The sequence below is a fragment of the Saccopteryx bilineata genome, chromosome 1, assembly GCF_036850765.1.
Source record: "Saccopteryx bilineata isolate mSacBil1 chromosome 1, mSacBil1_pri_phased_curated, whole genome shotgun sequence".
NCBI classification, from domain to species: domain Eukaryota; kingdom Metazoa; phylum Chordata; class Mammalia; order Chiroptera; family Emballonuridae; genus Saccopteryx; species Saccopteryx bilineata.
The window spans coordinates 316,590,392-316,615,053 of NC_089490.1; the positions used below are offsets into that span (position 1 = coordinate 316,590,392).

At 37.9% G+C, this 24,662-nt stretch overlaps 1 protein-coding gene across 4 annotated transcripts in view; it reads right to left on the bottom strand.

Moving 5' to 3' along the window:
* Nucleotides 1-5,851: 5,851 nt before the first annotated feature.
* DYNC2H1 (dynein cytoplasmic 2 heavy chain 1) overlaps nt 5,852-24,662 on the bottom strand; it is a 328,872-nt gene continuing 310,061 nt past the window's right edge. For all 4 annotated transcript variants that reach the window (XM_066247664.1, XM_066247663.1, XM_066247662.1 and 1 more), the window contains 2 exons: nt 17,565-17,681; nt 5,852-8,617 (listed from right to left, as the gene is read on the bottom strand). In XM_066247664.1, the coding sequence (XP_066103761.1) occupies nt 8,459-8,617; nt 17,565-17,681 (276 nt within the window). In that variant the 3' untranslated portion in view covers nt 5,852-8,458. The remainder of the gene's footprint in view (nt 8,618-17,564; nt 17,682-24,662) is intronic.

The window sequence follows — 24,662 nt, forward strand, 5'->3', positions numbered from 1 at the left end:
TGGATGACAAAGTTATAGAAGATAGGACACAAAGAAGCAACTCAAGATTAATCGAATTTCCTGAAGGAGGATACAGAACAAATGGGAGAAATTTATCAAGAATGTAATTGAAGAAAACTTTGCAGAACTTAAAAATACTCTGAAAACTCAAAAACTTAAAATTGATATCTAGGCTCCAGACGAAAAATAATAAGCAGACTTTAGCCTCAACACATTTAGGTGGAACTCCTACTCTTTAAAAAAAAGAATTCTTCTTATCTTCAGACTAAAAGTAAGAAAAAAAGATTTTGAAAAGTGATTTTTTAAAAAAAAAATGGTACTTTAATGTGTCTATGACTAGATAAAACAGGTTTGACATTTCTTAGGGAAGAGGTGACAGTGTTATAGAAATAAAAATCATGAAATTTCTAAAAAATAGCAGGAAGACATTGATCACAAGTCTCAAAACATTTTACCTTCTATTTCTTTTCTTCAAAAAGAGTCAAAGAAGAGGAAGAAGTGAGTGAGTTATAATCTAGAAAGTCATGTAGCATTTAACTGCTGTTTTTACAAAATTTGTCCTAAGGATGGCAATAATCAATTAATTGCTCCCAATTTGATTTGATTATTCTACAAAATTTGACTTATTCTATAGAATTTGAAAATATTACCCACTTCTTCTTTGAAATATTTCCCACCTGGATTTTGTAACAGTTTTTTCTACGATAGTGACTGCTATAACCCGAGAGTTCAGTAAAAGTCAGATTCCCAGGTCTGATTCTGGAGGTCTGCTCTGGGCCCGGGAACTGTAACTTTTAACTAAGCACCCCCAGTATTAGTTGAGAAGCAGGTTCTTACTTCTCTTCCTGTCCACTGTTGCTTCTCACTCTGACACCAGCCTCCCTATGACAGGCTGTCTTCGGGTTTCAGTGCTTAGCCTGCGAGCCTCACCATTCTCTGCTGGGACCTCACCCACTGTCATACTATCAATTGTCACTGATTTGTCAGTGACGTCCAATCTCTTTCCTGAGTTGCAGTTCCATGTTTTCATTTGTGTTTTGGACATTTACACACAAATAGTCTGCTGCCACCTCAGAGTCAAGATGTCCAATGCCAGATTCCTTCATCTCACCTCCTTGAACCTGCACCCCCTCCAATAAGCTCTCAGACAGAAACAGTCCCCATCACCCAAGCTCAAAACCTCAACTTCCTCCCTACCCAGTAAAGCATTCATCAAATAAATCATTATTTAACGTTACAAGTACGACAACAAGTTATGCATGTAGGAGAACATATAAGGAATCTAAGACTGAGACACTGTCAGAAAATATTGATATTTCACAAAAAATTCCATGCCCCTCATTTTGCAGGTGCTGAGAGGGCCATATGCTAGGACTCCCTTTAGTACCTCCCCCCCCTCCACACACACACACTCACACACACCCGGAAGCAGATTAAGGTCGGTTGAGGCCCCGGGTGCAGAAGAAAATATTGGGCCCTTTACATTAGAAAAACGTGTAAGGTTGGGGTTTTGTGGGGCCTTTCAGAAGTCGGGGCCCAGGGCGCGTGCCTGGTGCACCTGCCATTAAATCCACCTCTACCCGCACCGCACCATCTTGTCCACCTGGCAGACTTTCACTGACTCAACTGTCACCTTGTCAGTGATGCATTTCATGCTTATCACGGACAGTCTGCCTCTCTATGCCTTTGGACCCCTCTTTCTTCTCCTCCTTGGTAGATTGCTACCTCTGGTGTGTCTACATCTGGCTCTGCTTGTTTCATTTTTTTCTCTGAATCACTCTCCTTTCTTCATTTGGCCTTCCTTTGATCCTCAATAGTGCTCGTTTTTCACTTGTAAAACTTTAAACTTTACTGTTATTGTGACAAGGTACCAAGAAACTGGAAAACTGTTAGAATGAGCCACACCATTTTGTATGCCTTCTGTAATCACCATTTTGAAATTTTGGTATTTTTGTAAGTACAAGCTTGCAAACTGAGCTAAAGTTGTGCTGTTGGCAAGATGTTTTAACAAGTCAGGGATCTGCACAGCAGGGACTTCCTGATAAGCTAACTGCTATATCTGCTTCTGGAAAATGGCTGATTGCACCTGCTAAACTTCTTTATCTAGACCCTTCAATTTTCACTTTTATAAACCCCGGACCCCAATGCTTCGGGGCTATGTGATTTGGACTTGTATCTCCCATGCAGCCAGCCAGTTCAATAAGCTTCTCTCTTAAATTTTTCTGTAATTTTGGTGTCTTTCTGGAACTCACTGGTCACTTTACAACATTATGACATAAAAATGGTTAAGTAGTATAAAAAATTAAAATTCTTCAACATTTAGAAAAATGCATTTGTAAAATGCTGTTTGGTGACATCAGCAGGACCCATGTAACCCATATCAGAAATAAAAGATTCGATCATGTTATTTTGTCTTAGGTCTCATCACAGCTTGTCCCTGGAATTCAACTGAGGGAAGATGAGGTTATGATTGAGAAAATTGTATTAACTATTAAGATAACATTGGTTTTAATATGACCTTGACTGACATTTTTTCTATTTCACCTAATGCTGAAATAAATTGTACTTTTTTTTGTCTTTCCACTGAGAGAAAACATTAAAACATTTTATTTATTTTTTTTGTTTCATCTGAGTAATATTACCAATTTTTTATTTATAACTAAAAAGTCTTTTTGAGTTGGCTATTCATTGATATTTGAAAATGAAGTGCTTTCGAATCAGCACTGTGGGTATTCCTGCAGATGGAGGAAGGTGAGTGGAGGGTGCTGAGACTGCACAGCTGTTCTGTGTGTCAAGCTCCTGTTCTCTTCACTCAATAATTTACTTTGTTTAGAAATCTTCATAAACCAGCTCTTGGTTTCTTACTTGCTGCTTCCTTAAATCTCCAATTAATCCATATTTCCCATCATTTCCTGTCTGATTATACTCCTTCCTCTTTTACCACCAAATCTTCATCAGGACATGACTCTGGATGCCTTTGGTCCTTAGGATTGGCTCCTATAACAAAGTGGATGCTCAGTGATAGTTTGTGGAGTGAAAGTTATGATATAAAATTGTATAGGACATTTGCTTCCAACCAAGATGGAGCAACAATACATTTACCACCACCCCCATCTAAAATAATCATAAAGTGGGCAAAATATATGTCTCCCAGCTCAGAGACATTGTCTCAAAGAAGTGAGTGACACAGGACCGGCCTGTTCTCAGGAAAAGATGACTGATCTCTTCCCTCTTCTTTCCTAGTGCTTTAGTTTTCACGTAGGCTATGCAGTTCCAGGGCCCCAAGAACAACCCGAGTTTACATGGAAAGAAAACCCATAGGGAAGAGAATGTGAGAGGAAGACTTAGGGGAGGGGTAAAAGTAATCACAGACAGTGGCTGAGGCATGTGACTCTCACCAAGCCTGCCAGGCCCTCCCGTCACCCTCTGCTCCTGGCAGTAGCTTGCACCTCCCGTCTCCCGTGGTTTCCTGAGCAAGCACCCTATGGACAGCACCTGTCCACAACAGTTTCTCTTTAAGTGAAAGTCTAAACTATAGGTGACCAGAAAGTTCTTCTTATTGTCCTGGTTGTTATACTAAGCTTTTTAAAAAAATTGTCACTATATCATGAGCTTCAAAATTTAACTTTTATACAGGAAGCTCTTTTTCATGAGTATAAGTTATACACATTACCTGCTTTTATCTACTCACAAAAATCTGCCCTTCAACTCTTAGACCTAATTGGAGTTTTAATTTCTTTGGCTCTTAGATAGTATAATTTCAGTATAACTCTAAAGACACTTGATATCTTAAGACATGTAAATTTTCTATCTAATGATAACCAATTCAAATTGGTGGACTCCTATAATAAGCAGTTATGCTTTGTTGATACCAAAAAAACCTTAGAACTGACAAACCTCGCACTTAACAGGAAGAAAAAGGCCTTATAGACACCTAGATATACATGAGACTTGACAAGACAGCTAAATCAGGAAACCAAGTGAGTAGAATTAGCAAAATAGACTGTTAGTGAATTTATTTATTTATCTTTATTTAGTGAGAGGCGGGGACGCAGGGAGGCAGAGAGACAAACTCCTGCATTTGCTCTGACCTGTTGCTTCATCAGCGCCTGGGGCCAAATGGCTCACCATTTCTGCCTTGGCTGTAGGAGGGGAGGGGAGGGGAGGGAAGAGAGAGAGAGAGAGAGAGAGAGAGAGAAAAGGGGGAGAAGGAGGGGTGAAGAAACAGATGGTCATTTCTCCTGTGTGCCCTGACTGGGAATTGAACTTAGGACTTCTACATGCTGGGCTGACGACACTCTGCTGCTGAGCCAACCAGCCAGGGCCTGAATATTTGATAATGCAAATCTTGTTACTTTACTGTATCTTCTAACCCTTTTTATATAAACGAAATTTGAGCCTGAAAAAATATGTAGTTTTGGTTTTAAAATCTTGCACCAGCAATCTTCCCCAAAAGCCTGTCTACACAGAGACATCCCCAACGTGTCTGCGTGAAGTTCAGTAAAAATTCTGCTTAGAACTCATTTTGTCTCAAGAGTTCTTGAATCTCCTCTCATAGAAATTAATGGTCTCTTACATACTTTCATTTTCTTAGCATCAGGAAACTGTTATATAGAAAATGAAATGCAAATCAATTTTGGATCTGTTATAAGGGGAGTGATGAGATCTCGATTCATCTTAAAAAAATTTAATCGAGACAAAGTTCAGCAAGTAGAGGAAAAATTTATTGTCTGTACAGGAATGCAGTCAGAGAAAAGGGGGCCTTGCAGACAGGTTCAGAGGGTTGGCCTGGGATGAGGTGCTGCCCTACTGCTTCCCTGGTTGCAAGTGCCCTGGGGTCCCTTACAGCTGAGGAGAGAGAGGCAAGGAAACTGCGCCTGGGGAGTCAAGGGGGAGAGAAAGCACCCTGAGACCTCAGTGCTAAGGGATGTTAAGGGTGGGGGATTGAGGAGATGTCCCAGGGGAGGATCTCAATAGAATATGCATCAGCTCTGCAGGTGTGTCTTGTAGGGTCATGGTCTTCATTGATTAGTAGGTACTAGGACAGGGGTCATTAGTCAATGCAGCTGGTCCTGAGGTCAGCTGTGGCTTCCATTCTGTTTGTGCTGCTTTTCTGGGCCTGGAGCTGAATCACAACTGAGGCCTAGATGTTATCTCTAGGGGTTAATGCTTAAGTGCTATTATCTGGCTTTCTTGTTTGTTCCTTCTCTATGGGGGCCTAACACCACATGACTAGTGATACATTGAATCCAATGACCAGCAATAAGAAATCAGAGGGTTTGAAGGGCGTGACTAGCTAAGGGAGGAAAGGTCACCCTGGGGAGACATCCTTGTTTTCTTGTTGCTAGTAATCACCTGGGGCTCCCCCTGTTTGCCTTCTGTGCCTGGCCTGTAGTCCTTGCTCTGCTCATGTCTGTCTGGCTGCCTGTCTACCACAGATTTCTGCATGGCTTTATCTGATTTTTTTAGGTTCAATTTTATTATTTCTTTTAAAAATATTTATTTATTGACTTGAGAGAGAAAGGCATGGGGGAGGAGTAGGAAGCATCAACTCATAGCTGAGTCTCCTATGTGCCTTGACTGGGCAAGCCCAGAGTTTCAAACTGGCAACCTCAGCATTCCAGGTTGATGTTTTATCCACTGCTCCACCACAGGTCAGGCTAGTCTCATCTGATTTAAGGTTACTATGTGGGGTCATTCAACTAACAAAAACAAAAACTTTAAAATGTAAGGACAAAAAATGTTGTCTTGATGACCTTGTTCTGAGAAAACAAACCAAAGACAAGACTGAAAATTCTAACTGCATTTGAGTAAAAAAACCCTTTTATTTAAGACATAATAAAGACAGCTCAATAGGAAAAATTGGGCAGAAAAACAGCATTGCACAGATGTTTCAAGTAGACAAAAAATGTTTAACTCTTTAAATAGAAAAATGCAAATAAAAGCTACTACATAATTCTTTATATCTACTAGATTTTCAGAAATGCCAAGTTGATAGGACACAGAATGACAAGAAGGCCAAAACACACTGGTGGGACTATAAATTTGTTCAGCGACATTAATAACCATGATCATAATAAAGCTAGTGCCAGGCACTCTTTCTATGTTACGGCACTTAATCATTTAGTTTATTTTATTAAGTTGATGGTTTTCCTACTGGAGACGCAACAATTCTCCGACAGGTGTATGTCCTAGAGGCTGTCTTGTAAATGTGTCAAGAGACTTCCTAAAAAAGCTTACAGCAGTGCAGTTGTAGTAAAAAGCCAGAACAATTAAAATGGTCCTCAAAAGGAGACTAGCTAAGTAAATTGTGGTCAATGCATACATTCATACTCAGAAAGAGAAAGGTCACAAAATACATACCGTCTACATAAAAATAAAAACTGTATAAAGGTGATGGGCACGGGAGGGAGCAGAGGCCAGGGGCAGTGAGATGCATCACCGAGGCTTCCTCCTCTGGGCCCCTCACCCTGTTGGCACTGACCACCGCGGGGCCAAAACAAAAGACGGAATGAGGAAGGGCAGCCAGAGCGAGTGCAGGGAGTGGACCTGGGCCCTGCACAGACCCCCGCACCCACCAAGACCCTGGGGCCGGTTTCCTTGAAAGCACCTGTAGGGCCCAGGCTCTGCGCATCCTGTGTCAGGTGCTATGCAACCGGGGGGGGGGGGGGGGGGGGAGTGCACAGCCGACTGTAAGGACAAGTCTGTGAGCTGGGGATCCTATGATGGGGGCTTGAACACCAAAGCTCACCAGGCACGGTGAAGAAAGGCGATATGCTGCCCAGGCCAGGTCACCATCGCATAAGCAAGCCCTGCATCTCCCTCCCACAGGCCCAAGATACAAGCTATCAGTGTCTGTTATTTCTTCAGCTTTGCCAACTATGCCCAGCCTTGTGCCTTTCCAACCCTCACCCCACCTCCTAGTGCCCAGAGTGGGCCGGAAGAGGGATTCTGGCTGCTTGAGCCTCCCCACCCCACGAAGGGAGTGGAGTCCCTGCTGGTCTGTTCTTCCCCACAATGCTATCACTAAGAGACAAATTTTCTCCCCAATAAAAGCTTTTCTAAAAAATAAAAAATAAAAATAAAAGTGATGGAGCAAGATTAGAAACAAATATTTGTCTAGTTAAGCAGAACTATAAATTATATTTTAGGGATTCATTTACATTTAGAAAAACTGAAGAAACTCAAGGGGATTATGAAAACAAAAATGAGGGGAATCATGGACTTGGGTAGAAGTGAGATACTGAAAATACAGTCAAGAGCCCAAGCCTTGTCAGTCATGTTTTTTTCTTAACCTGTGTGTTAGGTACAGGTGTTCATTCTATACGTGTGTTTGAACTGTTTCAGTGTTCTTCAAAAGTAAAAGGGTGATTTTGATTTTATTTCTTTAATATAGTGAAGAAGGAGACAGAAGACCCTCAAGGCCCTAGAACGGGATTGCACATGCAGGGGGCACTTGCTGTTTGAAGTCAGGAAAGCTTAGATTGGTAGTTCTGAGGGCTAAGTTCACACTTCAAAGCACTGACTCCACCCCTATATCCCTTCCTAAATTTTACGGAGGTGACTTTTGAGTGACAACAGGTATCTAACAAGCATTCTGACTGGCACTGTCGATTCACTTTATCTTCCTGTCAGGAACTCTGCTGGAGCAAATATTTGTCAAGATGAAGAACTGATCAGCCTGTGGTGCTGACACACCCTTGCTCGTTTGTTAGCATACTGGCTTCAAGGTGGTGTGTGCTGGGGATTCACCTTGGCTGGCTTTATTCTGCCCTCGAGGGGAGGGAGAGCTGAGAGGGTTTCCACCCTTATCACTTTACCAGTTTATTAGCTGAGCAAGTCACTTAACCAGCATCTCATTTTTCTCACTAGTAAAATGAACATCATAACAAATATAATATCTATACATCCATGTATCTGTCTATTGTATCTACTTACCTACCTACCCATTTACTTACCTACCTGCCTACCTATCCATCAATCACATGGCACAGTGCCCAGCATCATGTAGTTAGTGTTATTTAAGCCTTAGTTATTACTGTTTATTTATATGTATGTAATGTGTATATATATGTCATATGCAGTCTATTAGTTTTGAAAAAAATTCTACAAATGACAGCTATCTGCTTAAACTGCAGGTTGTCTTATGAAAGCAACATGGATCTTTAACACTTTAAATACAGAAGACTGTAACATTATTTTATATCTTATTAAATAATTATGATGCAAATGTAATAGACAAAACATTACTGATTCCTTAAATATATTGTTTTAAACATCTACCTAAAACATTACTGTGCTGTTACCCATAAAATAAAAAACAAATGAGATCAACAACACAGTGTAACTATGCTAATATTTTGAAATAACATTTCAAAGGTAGGTTCACCATGTATTTTATTTAAAGCTTAAATAATTAATGTTTCTTTTTGCTAAGACAGATTCTCTGCCTTAGACTCTACTGGTTTTTGAGAAACAGAGCTGCTCCACACTGGATCCACGGGTCCTGGCTGCCCCCACACGGAAGCTCGATGTTCGTTACCACACGATCCCTTTCAGCGCTCGTGTAAACAGGCAAAGATATGCACTCATCAGGGGAATACGGGCCATACGCACTCTGTGTAAAAAAATTAATTTTGTTTTAAAATATAACAATACAATGTTTTGAAGCTGATCATTAGATAATCAGAGTTAAATACAAAATCCTCCCAAGTAAGTTTTATTTAAAAATTTACTATAAAATGTTTCAAAATAAAGATGGTCATAATAAACCCCTATCATCCAGCTGCAACACAGAAAATTTTACCTATAAATATATAAGTATGTCTAGAAATAAAGCAAAAATATCACAATACTATTTGAAAATATTAACAATATCATATATTATCTCACAAATTTTAAAATATTTTTATTAGAACCATAATTCAAATATAGCCCATATTAATATTTGTTGATATGTCTCTTTTTTTTTTTTTTTTTGTATTTTTCTGAAGCTGGAAACGGGGAGAGACAGTCAGACAGACTCCCGCATGCGCCCGACCAGGATCCACCCGGCACGCCCACCAGGGGCGAAGCTCTGCCCACCAGGGGGGATGCTCTGCCCCTTGCCGCAACCAGAGCCACTCTAGTGCCTGGGGCAGAGGCCAAGGAGCCATCCCCAGCGCCCGGGCCATCTTTGCTCCAATGGAGCCTTGGCTGCGGGAGGGGAAGAGAGAGACAGAGAGGAAGGAGGGGGAGGGTGGAGAAGCAAATGGGCGCTTCTCCTGTGTGCCCTGGCCGGAAATCGAACCCAGGTCCCCCGCACGCCAGGCCGACGCTCTACCGCTAAGCCAACTGGCCAGGGCTGTTGATATGTCTCTTATGTCATTTAAATTTATAGGCTTTTCCCTCCTTTTTTTCCTTGCAACTTGCTGAAGAAAGTACACCAAACAGTTTTCCACATTCTGACTTTTATTGGCTACATTCTGATGGTGGCATGTCCCTGTATTCTTGTCAATTGGATCTAGAGGAAGCTCAGATTCAGGATCAATTTTTGGCAAAACTACTGCACAGGTGATACTGTATATTTCCATCAAGAGGCATATAAGTCTGGTTGTCTCTCTTTTTAGATATCAGGAGCCACGGTGATCTTTATTAAGATTATAAAATGATAATTTAACTATATTAAACCTTCTTTATTTCCAGGCAGGATATAAAGAGATATAGAGAGATATAGAGAGAAACTTTTACTTAACAATTTTTTTTACTACAATTCATAAAGTCTGGATAAATGCTATCTAATTTACTTTTTATTTAGTTATGTGTTTTCAAAATAATGAATGCATTCCCCACTATACTCTAAGGGTGATCAATAACTCCTTCCCCAGATTTTTTAGAGTAGCATTATGAACTAGGAGATTTAAACATGTTTGATGAGCTTCAATCCAATACGGTTATTGTCTTATTGATGTTCAAACTGTCTGTCTCTGTGCAGTGGAAACGCTTGTCTCCTGCGTTTCTGGATATGTCCCTGTCATCTTCAGCAGCTTCCTTGCTGTCCACTACGTCAATATGTTACAAGTTCGTCTTACATATTTCCTGTACTGGAAGTCACTTAGCTATACTCTGAAGATCTTTTATTCCTTTAATAAGAAATGGTATTAGAGCTCATACTCTGGGTGCTAGAAATGAATCTTCATTCTCCTAGAATTTTTCAGTGACTGCAGCTTAGAAATATGTACCGATATTTAAAAAATTAAGCTCATAATAGTGTTTCCAACCTAAAACTAGAATTAATGTTTTTACTGAACTTATATAATTGTATTCTATTAATGGATTACTTAGTTTTTAAAGTTGGGTTAAGACTTCAAAGTTAGACTCATTTTAAAATTTTAAAGTGACAAATCAGAAACTAAGTTACTATGGCAACCTAGTTAGGAAGTGGCAAAGTTGCTCTAGATAGTACAGTTGAAAGAAGGTTTTGAAATATGAATATTAGCACCTAGATACTCTGTTACTTTTCAAAATAGAAGACAATAATAGCATTTATAAAAATAAACCATTTTTAGGCTGTGGAGAACTTGTCTAGGAACTCCTAACTCTAAGTGTGTTACTCTTTGAGCATCAGTTTCCCTATTATACAGAGATAAACAACACTAACGAACATTTGCCCACCTAACAGGGTGTTGAAAGAATCAATGCGGTATTAAACAGATCAAGTATGAAGTATTCTTTATCCAAATATCTTTAATTCCTTGGACGGCAGATACATGCCTTTTCCTTTCTCCCTACTACTTCTCAAAGCAAGTAGAAAAAAAGTCCCAGCTTTTTAGCATCTACATGTCACAGATAGTGCTAGAATACAGAGAAATGAAAATAGAATGTTTTACATTTTTCCATAAAGGAAAAAATGTTTTTAAAGTCTAAGTAGGCATTATTTAAAATTTCTATTACCTTTTTCAATCATTCTCTCCCTCTCCCTTTCTCTCTCTCAAATACTGTCCGACTCTTCTGGTCCTCTATATATATCAGTTAGGTCTGTTTGAAAAGTCATTCCTTCCTAACATTCCTAAATCTTAACCTGATTTAATTATTACAAAACTCATTCATTATGGAGGATCATTGCCCAAATAGATAAAAACACCATTTGTCTTGAATCTTTCCAATTTTTCTTGGTTTGTGGTAAAGATTCTGGCAGCTGTTCATCCATCTATTTAACAATATTTATGTGAAGATGCCGTGTCCAGAATTATAGAGGCTAAGCATTTCAGTGTATGTTATATAGAAAAAATAATAATCTTCTTTGAAGCTTAAAATTTAGTTAGGAAATAATATATACATGAAATATATATTATATAATTTTTGGAAAACAAAATACTACCCTGGGGTATGTTAACCTATCAAGGATTAATGAAGAGAACCCTGGTTGGGTCTCAGAACAAATATATGATATGAAGTAAAGAGAATTTTCAACTACTATTAGTCACTGTCTAATGTCTCCCTCTTCTCCAATTCTGCTTAAATGGCAAAGCTTTAGGATTCAGAAATTTCTATAATTTGAGTACCTCTTTAGCCATTCCTAAAGTTGATAACCTAGTGCAGGCTTCTCTTTGGAGTTGTTTTTAAATTCTTTAACAGAAAACAGACAAATATTATATATTTGTTGGAATGAAATGATCTGAATCTGTGAATGCCTACTTACAATCCCAGCAAAGGTCTTAAATTATCTTTCTCTGCCACCTGATGTTTGCTTTGCTTTCTACATTTTCTATGGTCAAAAGTGAAAACAGAAACATCATATGAACTGTATATAATACTACGCCTTTCTGTTCAGGAGATTTTCTCTCTATTTCTTCATTTTAATGCACAGCAATTTCCTCTTCAAAGTAGGAACTTAACAGTAATGTAAAGTTGATTCTTTGCATATCCACTATCAATTTACTAGTTCGCATATATTTCCAAATCCTTTAAAACCTGCTTCTGGTTGTAGGCTTTTTGTTTGTTTTAAAACAGCACAGTTAGTTCTTAAAATTTTGCTTTATCATGTCTCAAAAATCTCTTAAATGTTATAATCTTCTGTAACAAAGCTGGACAGACTTGCTCCCTGGTCACCAGTAAATCAATACTGAAGCAGTGGAGCCGAGCGCTTGGACACTCCCACCGTCAGCCCTACACCTGTGCTGCTGAGGTTTCACAGGTGTCCGTTAACTAAATTCAATGCCTATGACACAATCCTTTAACATGTCTATTACAGATATTACAGACAAAGCCTAAAGCCCTGCTGGACTGAAATATTTGTATGAAACTAAACCTTTATTAATAACTATTAACAAATACATTAAATGCTCAATTAATGCAAAATAGGAGGTATACTAGAAAAACTTCAAACAATCTTATATGATGTAAACTAATTTGATGTAAATAAAGTTTAATAATTAAGATTTTACATATGTGATTAACCTAAAGTGATTAATGTGTTCATATATCTGTTTTACTTTCTGTTTTACAGTAAAACAGAAAGTAATCCAGCAAGCTCAGTCAATAATGAGGCTAAAATTTGAAATTTCATGCTCATGCCCATGGGAAAGTAACTTAATAGTACACATGTACTACAAATAGCAGGTGATAGGCTAACATCTAAAAGAAGACACTGCATTTTACAAAGGCAAATAGTGATATTAGGCATCATTTAGCCAACAAACCAAAGAAAGTAAAACAACAAAAAACAAACAGAAAACATCCCCTCCCAAAGCAAATAAAATTACCTAGGTTAACTATATTAACTATTTTACCAACTTCAGCTCAACTTCATTATAATAAAACATATATGTTGTGTTAGGTAATCTTTGGAACTTCTCAGAGTTTTTAATATTCTCCTATATATCATAAATTTCCAAGGGCAGGGAATACTATGATTATTATATTTGTTTACTGAACAGTTTTTCACAAAGAGCCATTATGAAATACTGTGGTATAGAACACTTTTGACGAAATGCTTTGGAGAAAGTCAATGCTTTTATTTGAGTAAAATCCCCTAGAGAAATCTTAATTCAGACCTACATTAATTAACCACCATCCCTGAGCTGGAACTGCACCAACTCTAGAGCCTGCACCATGAATAAATAACTATATATAAATAAACAAGTGTGAGTGTAGGTTATATTTCTTAGTATAAATAGATAATGGTAGACAAAAACACTAAGGAAATTATAGTTTTAATTCTCCTAGAGAATTCATAATTCTAATTTCAACTGGCAAAGTACAATTTATTTATAATAGAAACAATGGTAGAGCTCCCCTCTCCCCCTAGTGAAAGTCTTAGAATTTGTTGCTCATATCCTTTATGTATTACCCTATATTAAAACAATGTCAAAGAAGTTCTTCATCTTCTGTAATCTAGAATGTTCCTTCAAAAATGGAGGTGCTATCTACGTCATAGTAATGTCATGTAAATGACTGGATTGCTGGGCATGTTTCTGCTGAAATGAAGCTGTTCAGGACCATTAGGTGTCAGATAATAGTGTGGAAATAATTTGTTAAAAAAAACCCAAAATACCTTTCTTCTGGTCTAAAAGGGATCAGTCACCAAAGTTCTGAACAACATTACTTCATCCCGGCTTATCAAAGCATTCTGCTTTTTCTATAGTAACACAGCCATACAGTAAGTGGCAAAACTAACTCTTTACTGGCTTACGTAATCCATGTTGCTGCTTCCATCTGTTTTATGCTAGTTCCTTCCCTCCAAATAAAAATGCATTAAAATGTTGATGACCACCCCACTTTCTCTGTAAAATGTGTTAAAAACAGTTGCTGCTGCCCTAAAGAAACTCAAGCAAAAGTTGGAGAGTTTAATAGTATGTACAGAGTCAGCAACTTTTTTGTAAGAGATGAGATAGTTCTCCTTTAGGATCTGTGAGCTATTTGGTCTCTGATATAACTACTCAACTCTGCTGTTACCATTGGAAACCAGTCACAGACAATATCTACATAAGTGCGCAGGGCTGTTTTCCAAACAAAACTTTATTATGGACACTGAAATCTGAATTTCATATACTTTTCATGTCATCAAATATTATTCTTCTGAGTTTTACAAGTATTTTAAAATGTCAAACCATTCACAGCTCACAGGGTTATAGGTGGCACAAAAATAGCACACTGGATTGGGCCACGGGTTGTGATTTTCCAAACTCTCGCTTATACTATTAGGTTATTTCAGTATTAGACCTTGGATTTAAGAGCCATTATCTGGATTTGAATCTTAGTTACCTACCTATTAATTTGTTATCTTGGTCAAGTTACATAATCTTTTAAGCTTTCGTTTTCTTAGTTGAAAATGGAGATGATAAATGCTATTTCAAAAATTTTTGGAAGACCTTAATATTTTGTATTTTAAATACTTTGCACAGTTCTTGGAATATATAAATCTTAGTTATTGCTCAAATGCTAGTGCTACCATTGCGGAACCCATAACAAATCACTTAACTTACCTAATCCTCAGTTTTTTCATCAGCAAAGCAGAGAATGTACCTGCTCTGCCAAACTGCAAGGGTTGCTCTGAAAGGCAAGTGCAACTGTCTTTCACCCTGTGCCTATCAAGCACTCTCTCACTGCTAGACTCATTTTCCAGAACTACAGATCTGATCTTGCTCTACTCCTGCTGAGAATTCTGTATGGCCTCTTCTGACCACAGAGGTATAAACACCGTGGCATGGCTATGTGGCTTTCATCCCTGGCTGGCCTTCCTTTCTAACCATGTCCCCTACCACTCTTCCATATAAACCACGCCTTTCCACATGTACTATACTTGCAGTTCTCGGGATACTCCAAGGTTTTTCCATATCTCCATGTATTTAAACATGTTACCCCTTCTATCTGGAATGCGTTGGCTTTCCCTTCTTTGACTTCGTCCTGAAACTCTTCTTATTCATACTGTAACTACAGTTCCAAGAGAAGCTAGCTATCTTCTACCTGGGGCCATCTGACTTTCCCACTCTGCTCACACACACTAGAGTTGAGGCCTCCCTCATCTGCCAAAACTCTTTATGTAGACTTCTGTAAGTGCACATACACCTCTGAACTGTAATAGTTTTTTTACCTGACTGCTCCTCTACTCAAAAGAAGACTAGAATATGTCAGTCAATCAATCAACCAATCAATGTAGCCACTTTAAAATGGAGCAGGAGCTGCCATGCTAGAGTAGGTGCCTTGTACATCTTATGCTTCAGGTCTTTGGGATGTTAAAACAGGGCAAAATGACCTCTGGACCAGGCCCAGGGCAACAAATTGTTTGCACAGATAACATGAAAGCAGTTATTACTTGTCTGATGACTACTGGACTGAACATTAAAAAACATTGTTTACAATGAACAAAAAAATCCCTTTCCTCTATCAATGTAATTGTTCTCCTTCTCATAAATACCCATTGCCTTTCTCTCCTAATTGGAACTATTCAGGCTTCTGCCTGAATCAGTGCTTCCCAAATAGCTATTCTTTTTTTTTTTTTTTTTTTTGTATTTTTCTGAAGTTGGAAACGGGGAGGCAGTCAGACAGACTCCCACATGCGCCTGACCAAGATCCACCTGGCATGCCCACCAGGGGGCAATGCTCTGCCCATCCAGGGTGTTGCTCTGTTGCGACCAGAGCCATTCTAGTGCCTGAGGCAGAGGCCACAGAGCCATCCTCAGCGCCCGGGCCAACTTTGCTCCAACGGAGCCTCGGCTGTGGGAGGGGAAGAGAGAGACAGAGAGGAAGGAGAGGGGGAGAGGTGGAGAAGCAGATGGGTGCTTCTCCTGTGTGCCCTGGCCGGGAATCAAACCTGGGACTCCTGCACGCCAGACCAACGCTCTACCACTGAGCCAACCGGCCAGGGCTCCAAATAGCTATTCTTATAGACCTCAAATAAACACTTGTTGCCTTTCACTTTAAAAGCCTTTTTACTTTGGGGTTAACAGGAAAAAGAGATTTGTTTATCTTTGTAACCCCAATATTCAACATAATATATAGTACATAGGAACTTAACAAGTGTGGTGATAAAATTGGACAGAAATGATACATGAAATAAAATATTGTGGAGAGATAAATTCTGAGTTTTGCAATGTCATGTTGCTTTTTACACAGCCCACTAATAGATGGGCTTTGTCCATAAAAGCATTACATTTTTGATTTGCATTCAGCTTGTGGTCAATTATGTGGGTGTTGCTTTTGAACCTTTTTTTTTCTGTATTTATGCCTACTCAGTTAATTTTCATGCTCTATTTTTATTGCTGGGGTTTCTCCTGAAGTGAACCAGTTTATAGATGCCCTACTTTTTTTCCCTATCAGGGTCATCATATGACTTTTAATTTTGTTTCCCAGAGAATGAACACTTTATATAAGTTAGATTCATTTAAAGTCCTCTCTGTCATCAATACACCTTTATATGCTATGGTTACAACCATGAGCAAATTCCAACCTTGATGTTTGTATGTAACCCTCAGTTTGGTTCACACACCTAATGTTTGAAATCCATAACTGACCAACTTTTTGATAGGAAGTTCTTACATGAATAACTAGATTGAGATAAAATAAAGATTTCAACTTCTCCCCCCTATATCTGATATGTCACTAATACTAGAGAAAAATAAAACTGATATGGGACAAATGGGAGATTTCACAGAAATGTACATTTTTTCAGGTCGGGGACATTTTTTATCTCTCTGCTAATGAGTACTGATTATTGACTTTATTAGTTTTATTGTGTTTTTAAAATTATTTTTATGTTTTAATTTTTATTTTATAAAGAGAATTACAATAACTAGAATATTCAAGGTACTATTTTCCAGTGAGAAACACTTTTTCTTGTAGAAAAAAGCAGTGTATGAAATAGCTTTGTTGCTCCTTATATACAGAATCAAACTTTAAAGTTTATTCACATAGTCATACTTACATTTTAAAATCAATTAAGTAAAAGTTATGTGCTTCAATTTATAAATATGTTCTATTTTAAAGGCAAATACTCCTCAAGTTCTATTGTTGAAAATTCTTTCAATAATTAAATATTTTAAAAGGGGAAAGAAAGGTTAAGCAAACAAGTCTTTGTGAAGACTGTTTCCTTCTCTACTTGTCAGCAGCTGAGTGACATGGTGTGATATAAAACCAGATGTGTGTGATCATCCTGATACTGTCAATTTCTGCAGGTCTAACAAAGCACGCACCTCCTCATTTGATAGTGGGAATGATCATATCCACCTTGTAATAGTATATGAGGTAAAGTTTATGAAGCATTTAGCACTTTGCTGAAGATAACAGGAATATAACTATGCTAGTTCATATTATCATTAAAGGCTTATTTCTTATGAGGCTTTATATTAATTATAAATTAAAATTCATAATGTATTCTTTCCATAACAAATTAAAGTTTTAAAAATGTCCTACACACCTTAAAAATTATAAAGGACACAATAAAGGACTGTAAACTTTTTTAAATAAATGCAGGTAACCCTAGAAAGTTAATAAAAATGCATAGGCAAAATATACTTTATTAAACAGATAAAATCTAAAAAATAAATTGATTAAATTAAAACGTGTACCTACTAAAAATACATTACCTGTGGAACCCAGCCCATAAAACAAGGGAGAACTGAAGATACACTAGGAGAATCATGCTGATTTTCAGAAAGTCGATTTCCATCAAAGCTGCATCCTTCCAGTAATAATCCACTGACCTGCCATGCAAACACATAAACCTTTAAAATCTGTATTCAAGTCTGAGGTGTCAGGAGTTACTGTATCATATCTTAAAGAAAGGCAACACTTTCCATATTATTTCCGATAATATATAAGCAAAGATTATAGTATTTTATATGAGAAGAGAGAAGGGGAAGACCTGGACCAGGGTTGCTGTGAACTTTCTTTAGACTGAATTCTCAATCTTAACAAAAAATTTAGAAAAAAATACAAGTACCATCAGTTATATGACTGCAGGTGCCTTGGCATTAAACTAACAGAAATATAATGGTAAAAGCCAGGAAGTCATTATTTCTCCAGGATGGGGAAGAAAGCATCCCAGGATGGGATGATACACAGGCCACTTTACAAGAACTTGTGTCCCTGACTGGAATTTTGACATCATTTTTTTTTTTTCTGAAGTTGGAAACGGGGAGGCAGCCAGACAGACTCCCGCATGCGCCCGACCGGGATCCACCCAGCATGCCCACCAGGGGGCGATGCTCTGCCCATCTGGGGTGTCCCTCTGTTGCAACCAGAGCCATTCTAGCGCCTGAGGCAGAGGCCACAGAGCCATCCTCAGTGCCTGGGCCAACTTTGCTCCAATGGAGCCTTGGCTGCTGGAGGGGAAGAGAGAGACAGAGAGGAAGGAGAGGGGGAGGGGTGGAGAAGCAGATGGGCGCCTCTCCTGTGTGCTCTGGCCGGAAATTGAACCTGGAACTCCTGCATGCCAGGCTGACGCTCTACCACTGAGCCAACCGGCCAGGGCCTTGACAGAATTTTTTAAAAAACAGAAAAAAGTTTAGATAATGTAATGCAAAATTTCCTGACATGCCTTGCAGAGCTGTAAGAATTTTAAAAAGAATTTTAATCTCTTTCTCTAAATTAACCTTAATATAGATTTAAGAAATTAAAATTTTTATAAAATAAAAATATAATTATTTTAGTGATTCTGTTCCATATTTCTTCTTTGTGTTTTTTCTTTCAGTTTCTGCAGCGCTAAATCTACCCTGAGTTTATCTAAAGGCAGCAAATGTAGAGTCAATATTTTGTATTCATAAACACATCTACATTCTCATGATTTGAACTTTATAGAAAATATAAACAAAAATTATAAATATTACATAGCATCTAAGTTTTAAATTTCATATTAAATGAAAGTACCATAGGATTTAGAGTCGAAGTAATACTTCAGGTTGGAAGCATTAAAATCATTCTCAGCTATGTTATAGTTTGGGAATGGTTTAGGTACAAGAAGATACCAGGAGAGTATACCTTGACAAATAGTTTTAATCAACTTTAATTTTTATTAATTTTAGAGAGAGAAGGAGGGAGAGCAAGAGAGAGAAACACTGATTTGTTATTCCACCTATTTATGCATTCATTGGTTGATTCTTGTACGTGCCCTGACCAGGAATCAAACCCACAGCCTTTGTGTATCAGGACAATGCTGTAACCAACTGAGCTACCTGGCTAGGGATGACAAATAGTTAGTTTTGAATAGCAAAATTTACAGTTGGGTTGCTGTACTATGAAAAAGCTAAAGCACTTGCTTTTCAGTGAAAGAGCTAGGAACAAAATAGAATTATTTAATGCCTAAGAGTTCAATATAATCTTTCTACTATATCACTGATGGGATGATACACAGGCCACTTTAAGAGCTGCTGAAGTACTTTGGCCTTGAGAAAAAAATGTAAATTGAAATTTAGAGTGCCTACCAATTTCACTGTGAGAAAATTTCTGGGTAAGATAGTTCTTCTAAGGCCACTTCTAGAAATTGTATTGTTTTAAGCTCAATTAGTTTGCACAGAACTTTATAAAAGTGTTCTCTATTGATAGTGCCATGTATTAAACGTGACTATGTACTATGCATATACTGAGATATAAACGCATCATTTTCCTCTCCTAACCAGAAGGTGGGAAGGGCAAGGAACACTATTGTCTGGAGCCTTATTTCAGTATTTGGCACTGTTGACCATGTGGGTGCTTAATCAGACACCTGGCAAACATTCCTGGCTCCTTCTCCCAAACTTCCCACATGCCATCAACTACCATCCGGTCACTTCTAATAAACATTTTCTAAATCTCTCCTTTTCTCTCTATATCCATTATCATTACCCTATTTTGAGATTTAAATACATTTGTGGAATTTAAAGACATTCTTGTTGCTGAAAATAAAATGAAATCATAAGGATGACAAATACCAATGCCCCATTGTTTATATACCAAAATGGTAATATATCAAGAACTGGTATGGTATCAACAAATGGTACCCTTGTTCTAACTGGAGTTCTGCATTAAAGGAGGAGGAAAATCAGGCCCTAAATATTACCCTTAAAACTGAAAAAAAAAATAGTTTGAAGGATATAACAGGTCTCTAGACAAACAGATGTTTTAATATCAAACCTGAGAACTAGGCAGGCTTACCTCCTAGTTCCAGTAGGACTAAGCTAATGAGCCAGCTCACAAAGCACAGGGACCACTCTCAAGGAGCAGAGCCCAACTCGTGCCCCCAGAGAAAGCACAGGAAGGGGCGGCACTTGCCTGGGCTCCTGACTCCATCTCTTAACCACCTGAAGCGACTTCTTTCCTGGGAGGGCAGGCATGAAGAGGAGAGGAGTCTGCAAGTATCCACATTCATACCTCTCTCTTCACACAGAGGACAACGGGAGTAGGAAATAATTCTCCTCTGACGATATATGTAAAATACTCGGGAAATTGCCTGCTATATAGTAAATGCTTATAAGTATTAGCTTTTATACTTTATATAAATCTAATTTATCTTCTGATTTCTAGATACTTAGAATTATTTTATATAGTGTATCCATTTAAGTGAGGCAAAATAAAGGTTTGAGTGGAAATTACTTGAATAATTCCAGTCAGCAGAACTTTTGCCTATAATATTTAATTTGCAAAATACTTCCCAAAACTATTCTAGATGATCGAGGCTATTCTGTCACTGCATTCTACACCTGGATGATGTGTACGAGTGTACTTTCCGATTTTATCAATGCTACACTTCCCCTCTCTTTTTCACCCCATCAAATCATAAATCATTCAAAAATGCTACTTATACTTATGCATATATTTATGGGGCATACTTCATCCTTTTCACTAAAAGTTTATTAAATGTCTGTGTTAGCCATTAGTGCCTTATGGGGCATGACACATATCCCTTGGTGCAAAGAAATAATTATTGAAGTGGGAGCTCATTTGTTTACATTATATATATAAAAAAAACCACATTGTTCAGACTGCCTCTTGATATCTATACAAATATACTATTTGAGTCAAATAATGAAGTGAAAGAAGTCTAAATGTGCACCTCTTCATATAATTTCCTCTATTATTGTTTTGCTTATAAATGAATAGCTTTCAATTTAACAGAAAAGAAACAGAATAAAATCACTAAACCAAACAGAAAAAAAATCTGTACTCAAATAATGTTAGTCACACTTAAACCTCTGATTAAAATATCTGAATATTTAAATAAAATTTGGTTTTGTATACAGTTTCAAAATGACATTTTAAAGGGACAGTGTGGATCAGGCCAACTGTAACTGCATAAGTATATTCCAAATAATTACCATGACCCAATCTGCTTCGAAAGGGCTATTGGTAAGTCGGTGTAAGATCTAGTTTTATGCGATTGTTAAGTATGCATGTATCCATAAACGGCAAAGTGTTGTTTTTCATATTTCCAAACTGTATGTAAAGGGTAACATACTTTATTATTCCATTTTGTAGCCTATTCTTTTCTGTCATTACTGGTCTAGAGGCATCCACTTTGTTTTTCATTTTTAACAGTCACAAGATATTTTTTCTTTATTAACACATAACAAATTATTTATCCATTCTTCTACTAAGACATTTGAGTCTTTACTGTTTTCTTTATACTAGTACAATGCACATTATGTTAATTCCTTCTTATATACCTGTTGGGCAGATAAAATATATTATGCTCACTTTGTTAAAGATGGCGCTGCCCACACAGAAGCCGTCACCCAGGTGATATTAATGTGTGTTGGGGGCGGGCTGTGGACAGACAGGATCCTTGAAGCCTGGGGCTTGGTTTTAGGACTAAGCCTTTCCCACCCTTTTTGATGTGGGGTGGTACAATCCCATCATTCCTCAGATAAGTGACTGTATTAGAGACTTCCCTATTTTGTATATTGGATTAAAGGTTTTGATTTCTACACTATAAAATGGGGACAAAACAGGAGCTTCCTCTCGGTTCCTGAGATTATCATTAGAGGAGAGAGCAGAGCAGAGAGCCGAGAAAGGCCACGTGGAGGAGGCCAGGAGAAGCAGCCAAGATGGCAGAATGTTGAGTGAGAAGCCAGTTTGTGCAGAGTTTGTGCAGGGAGAAGGAAGGAGATGGGGAACAGAGGTGAATAAGTCTGGTAAGCTAGAAACCTTTGATTCTAGGAAACTCGGATAAGTCAGTAGCTTTGTGAGCACTGAATGTGAGTGGGTTTTGGAGCCCAGTATGTTTTTACTTGCCCACTGGGTGTAAGCTAGGATTAAAGATGAAGGCCCATCAGTTTTTTGGCTCCGTCGTTTCTTTACCGACTGTCCGAATCCAATGCGAACCTGCATGGGCCGGGCGGCTGTGATGGTGGCCCTGGCTACTGGCTTTACAATACCTCTGTATGAATTTCTCTAGATAGAGATAAAATTGTTAGATTGAATTGTATTCTCCTTTTCCATAATACTGGCAAATTATTCCCCAAAGTTATTCTGTCAACTTACACACCTACTTGTCATGTATAAGAACTTACTCTATGCCCCAACATTGCCAATACTTGGTCTGTTGAGATTCTTATGTTTTCATTTCATGTTTTAATCTCAATGTTTTATAGGTTTTTTGTTTATTTCTGTTTTTTTTGGAGGGGTATTTATTTATTCATTTTCTGGTAGATTTTCCACTCCTGGGCTGATAGCTACAGCTGGCAGCTCACAATTGTTTAAGTATGATGTTTCCTAAAGCTCTCAACTCCCGATTCTGATGGGCACATTCTCACGAAACTTCAAATGCCTAAATGTCTAATTTCTTCACTTTTTTAATGTCTATTTCCTGATAAGCTCTATGAGGAAGGGAACTGAAATATGAAAAGTATAACAACTTCATACAGGGGCAGCTTCCAGCCTGGCACAATGCAGCCAGGTGAATGGGCAGGCATACGTGCTGGACGCCTCTACCAGGTTCCAAAGCAGCAGCAGCTTTCGTGCATCCCAGGGAGTGGTGCCCTGGATGCACGGTTAATAGGCCTGATTTACAGGAGAGGAGGCTTGTTCTGCTGTCTGTGTGTGATGACATCAGTAGCAAAGGAGGCAGCGAAGAGCTCCCCTGGTTTCCCAGGGCCGTCCTCTCACAGCCCTGGCTGCAATCTAACATGCACGCTGAGCAGGAGCAGGAGTTCTGCATTTTCCAGTGCCAAATTTGAAAACTTCTGTTTAACAAATAATAAATGGACAATGGTAGTGAGGAAACTTTAGAGGGCCACATTCCCAGTCTAAAAATCAATACACATACATGCTCTCTGAGTGGGTCTAAAGGGTTTGAGATATGGATTAGTTTGGGGAACGACAGTCTTGCTTGAACATTTTACTGGTTTATTTCAGTCTTGCATGGTAGATATTGAAAAAGTCAAAATCAATTAAATTGCAGAGTGACAGTAAAATTCAAATATATTTCAAATCCAAAGGTTCTCCTGTTGAAATAATACTTAAGTTAAAAATATGATTAATAGGAATCTAAGTGGGTTATTTAACTTACTGAATTTGCAGTGCAAATAATGAGGGGTATAAAAAGATTTGTTATCTGACAAAATATGCCTGGAAACTGCAGGTAAGAAAGTTAGATGTGCTTTTATAGCTGACATGAATGAGGAGCCAGGAGATGAAAAACTCTACTGAAATACCTTAAATCTGATGTGTAGGAATAGTTATAATTATTATATTTTTACTTAAAGTTGTAAGTATATTAAACATATGATGTTTCTAAATATATTTGCCAGTGAGTATTTTAGTTTTTAACAATAAAATATCTTACAAATGCTAAATAAAGAATGAAAGAATTATGCTATACCGAATAAAAGTGTAGAACTTTATATTAAAACACTTTCATATTTAATTAAAAATATAAATATTGCCTAATAAAACCTAATCCAAATTGAGTTGAGAAATAATAAAAATTACACATACACAAGGTTTTAGAGAACCTCATAAATATGTCAAAGTAGTAATCTGAATCCACTGGTAAATTAAATAAGAAAGGCTCAAACTGCTCCATTAATTGCTTTAAAAAGTCACATGGCTTTTTTTTGTAAAACTAAGATTAGAATCTTGTTTTACTAACTGTCAGCCTTTTTAAAGCAAGTACAAAATTTAAGATTTTCTGGTTGTATATAATTTTATTCCCAATTTGTAAGAACAAGGTAACATAGTCTGGAAATATTAGCAACCTTGACATAGAATAAAGCTGGTTTCTTATGCTTTTTATAGCACTGTTTCTGAATACTGATACTGTGTACTATGGTTGTGGTTCACGCCTGCCACACCAGGTAAAATACGTGATTCCTAGATTATTCATGCATCCTTCCTCTCGGCACCTGGGCAACAGTATAGGACCACAATAGTGAAGGTAGTTCTCTTTATGGGCTAGACTAGCAATGGTCGGCAAACTCATTAGTTAACAGAGCCAAATATCAAGAGTACAATGATTGAATTTCTTCTGAGAGCCAAATTTTTTAAACTTAAGCTATATAGGTAGGTACATTCCTTATCGAGGTAGTGCCTGCATGTGGAATTTTGTGGAGGAGCCACACTCAAGGGGCCAAAGAGCCACATGTGGCTCGTGAACTGCAGTTTGCCAACCAGGGGGCTAGAGGATAAGGTTAAAATAAAATGCAAAGACATGAAAGAGAACCTTTCTAATTCCTTCAGCTTCAAGGGAAAATTGTGTAACAATCTATAAA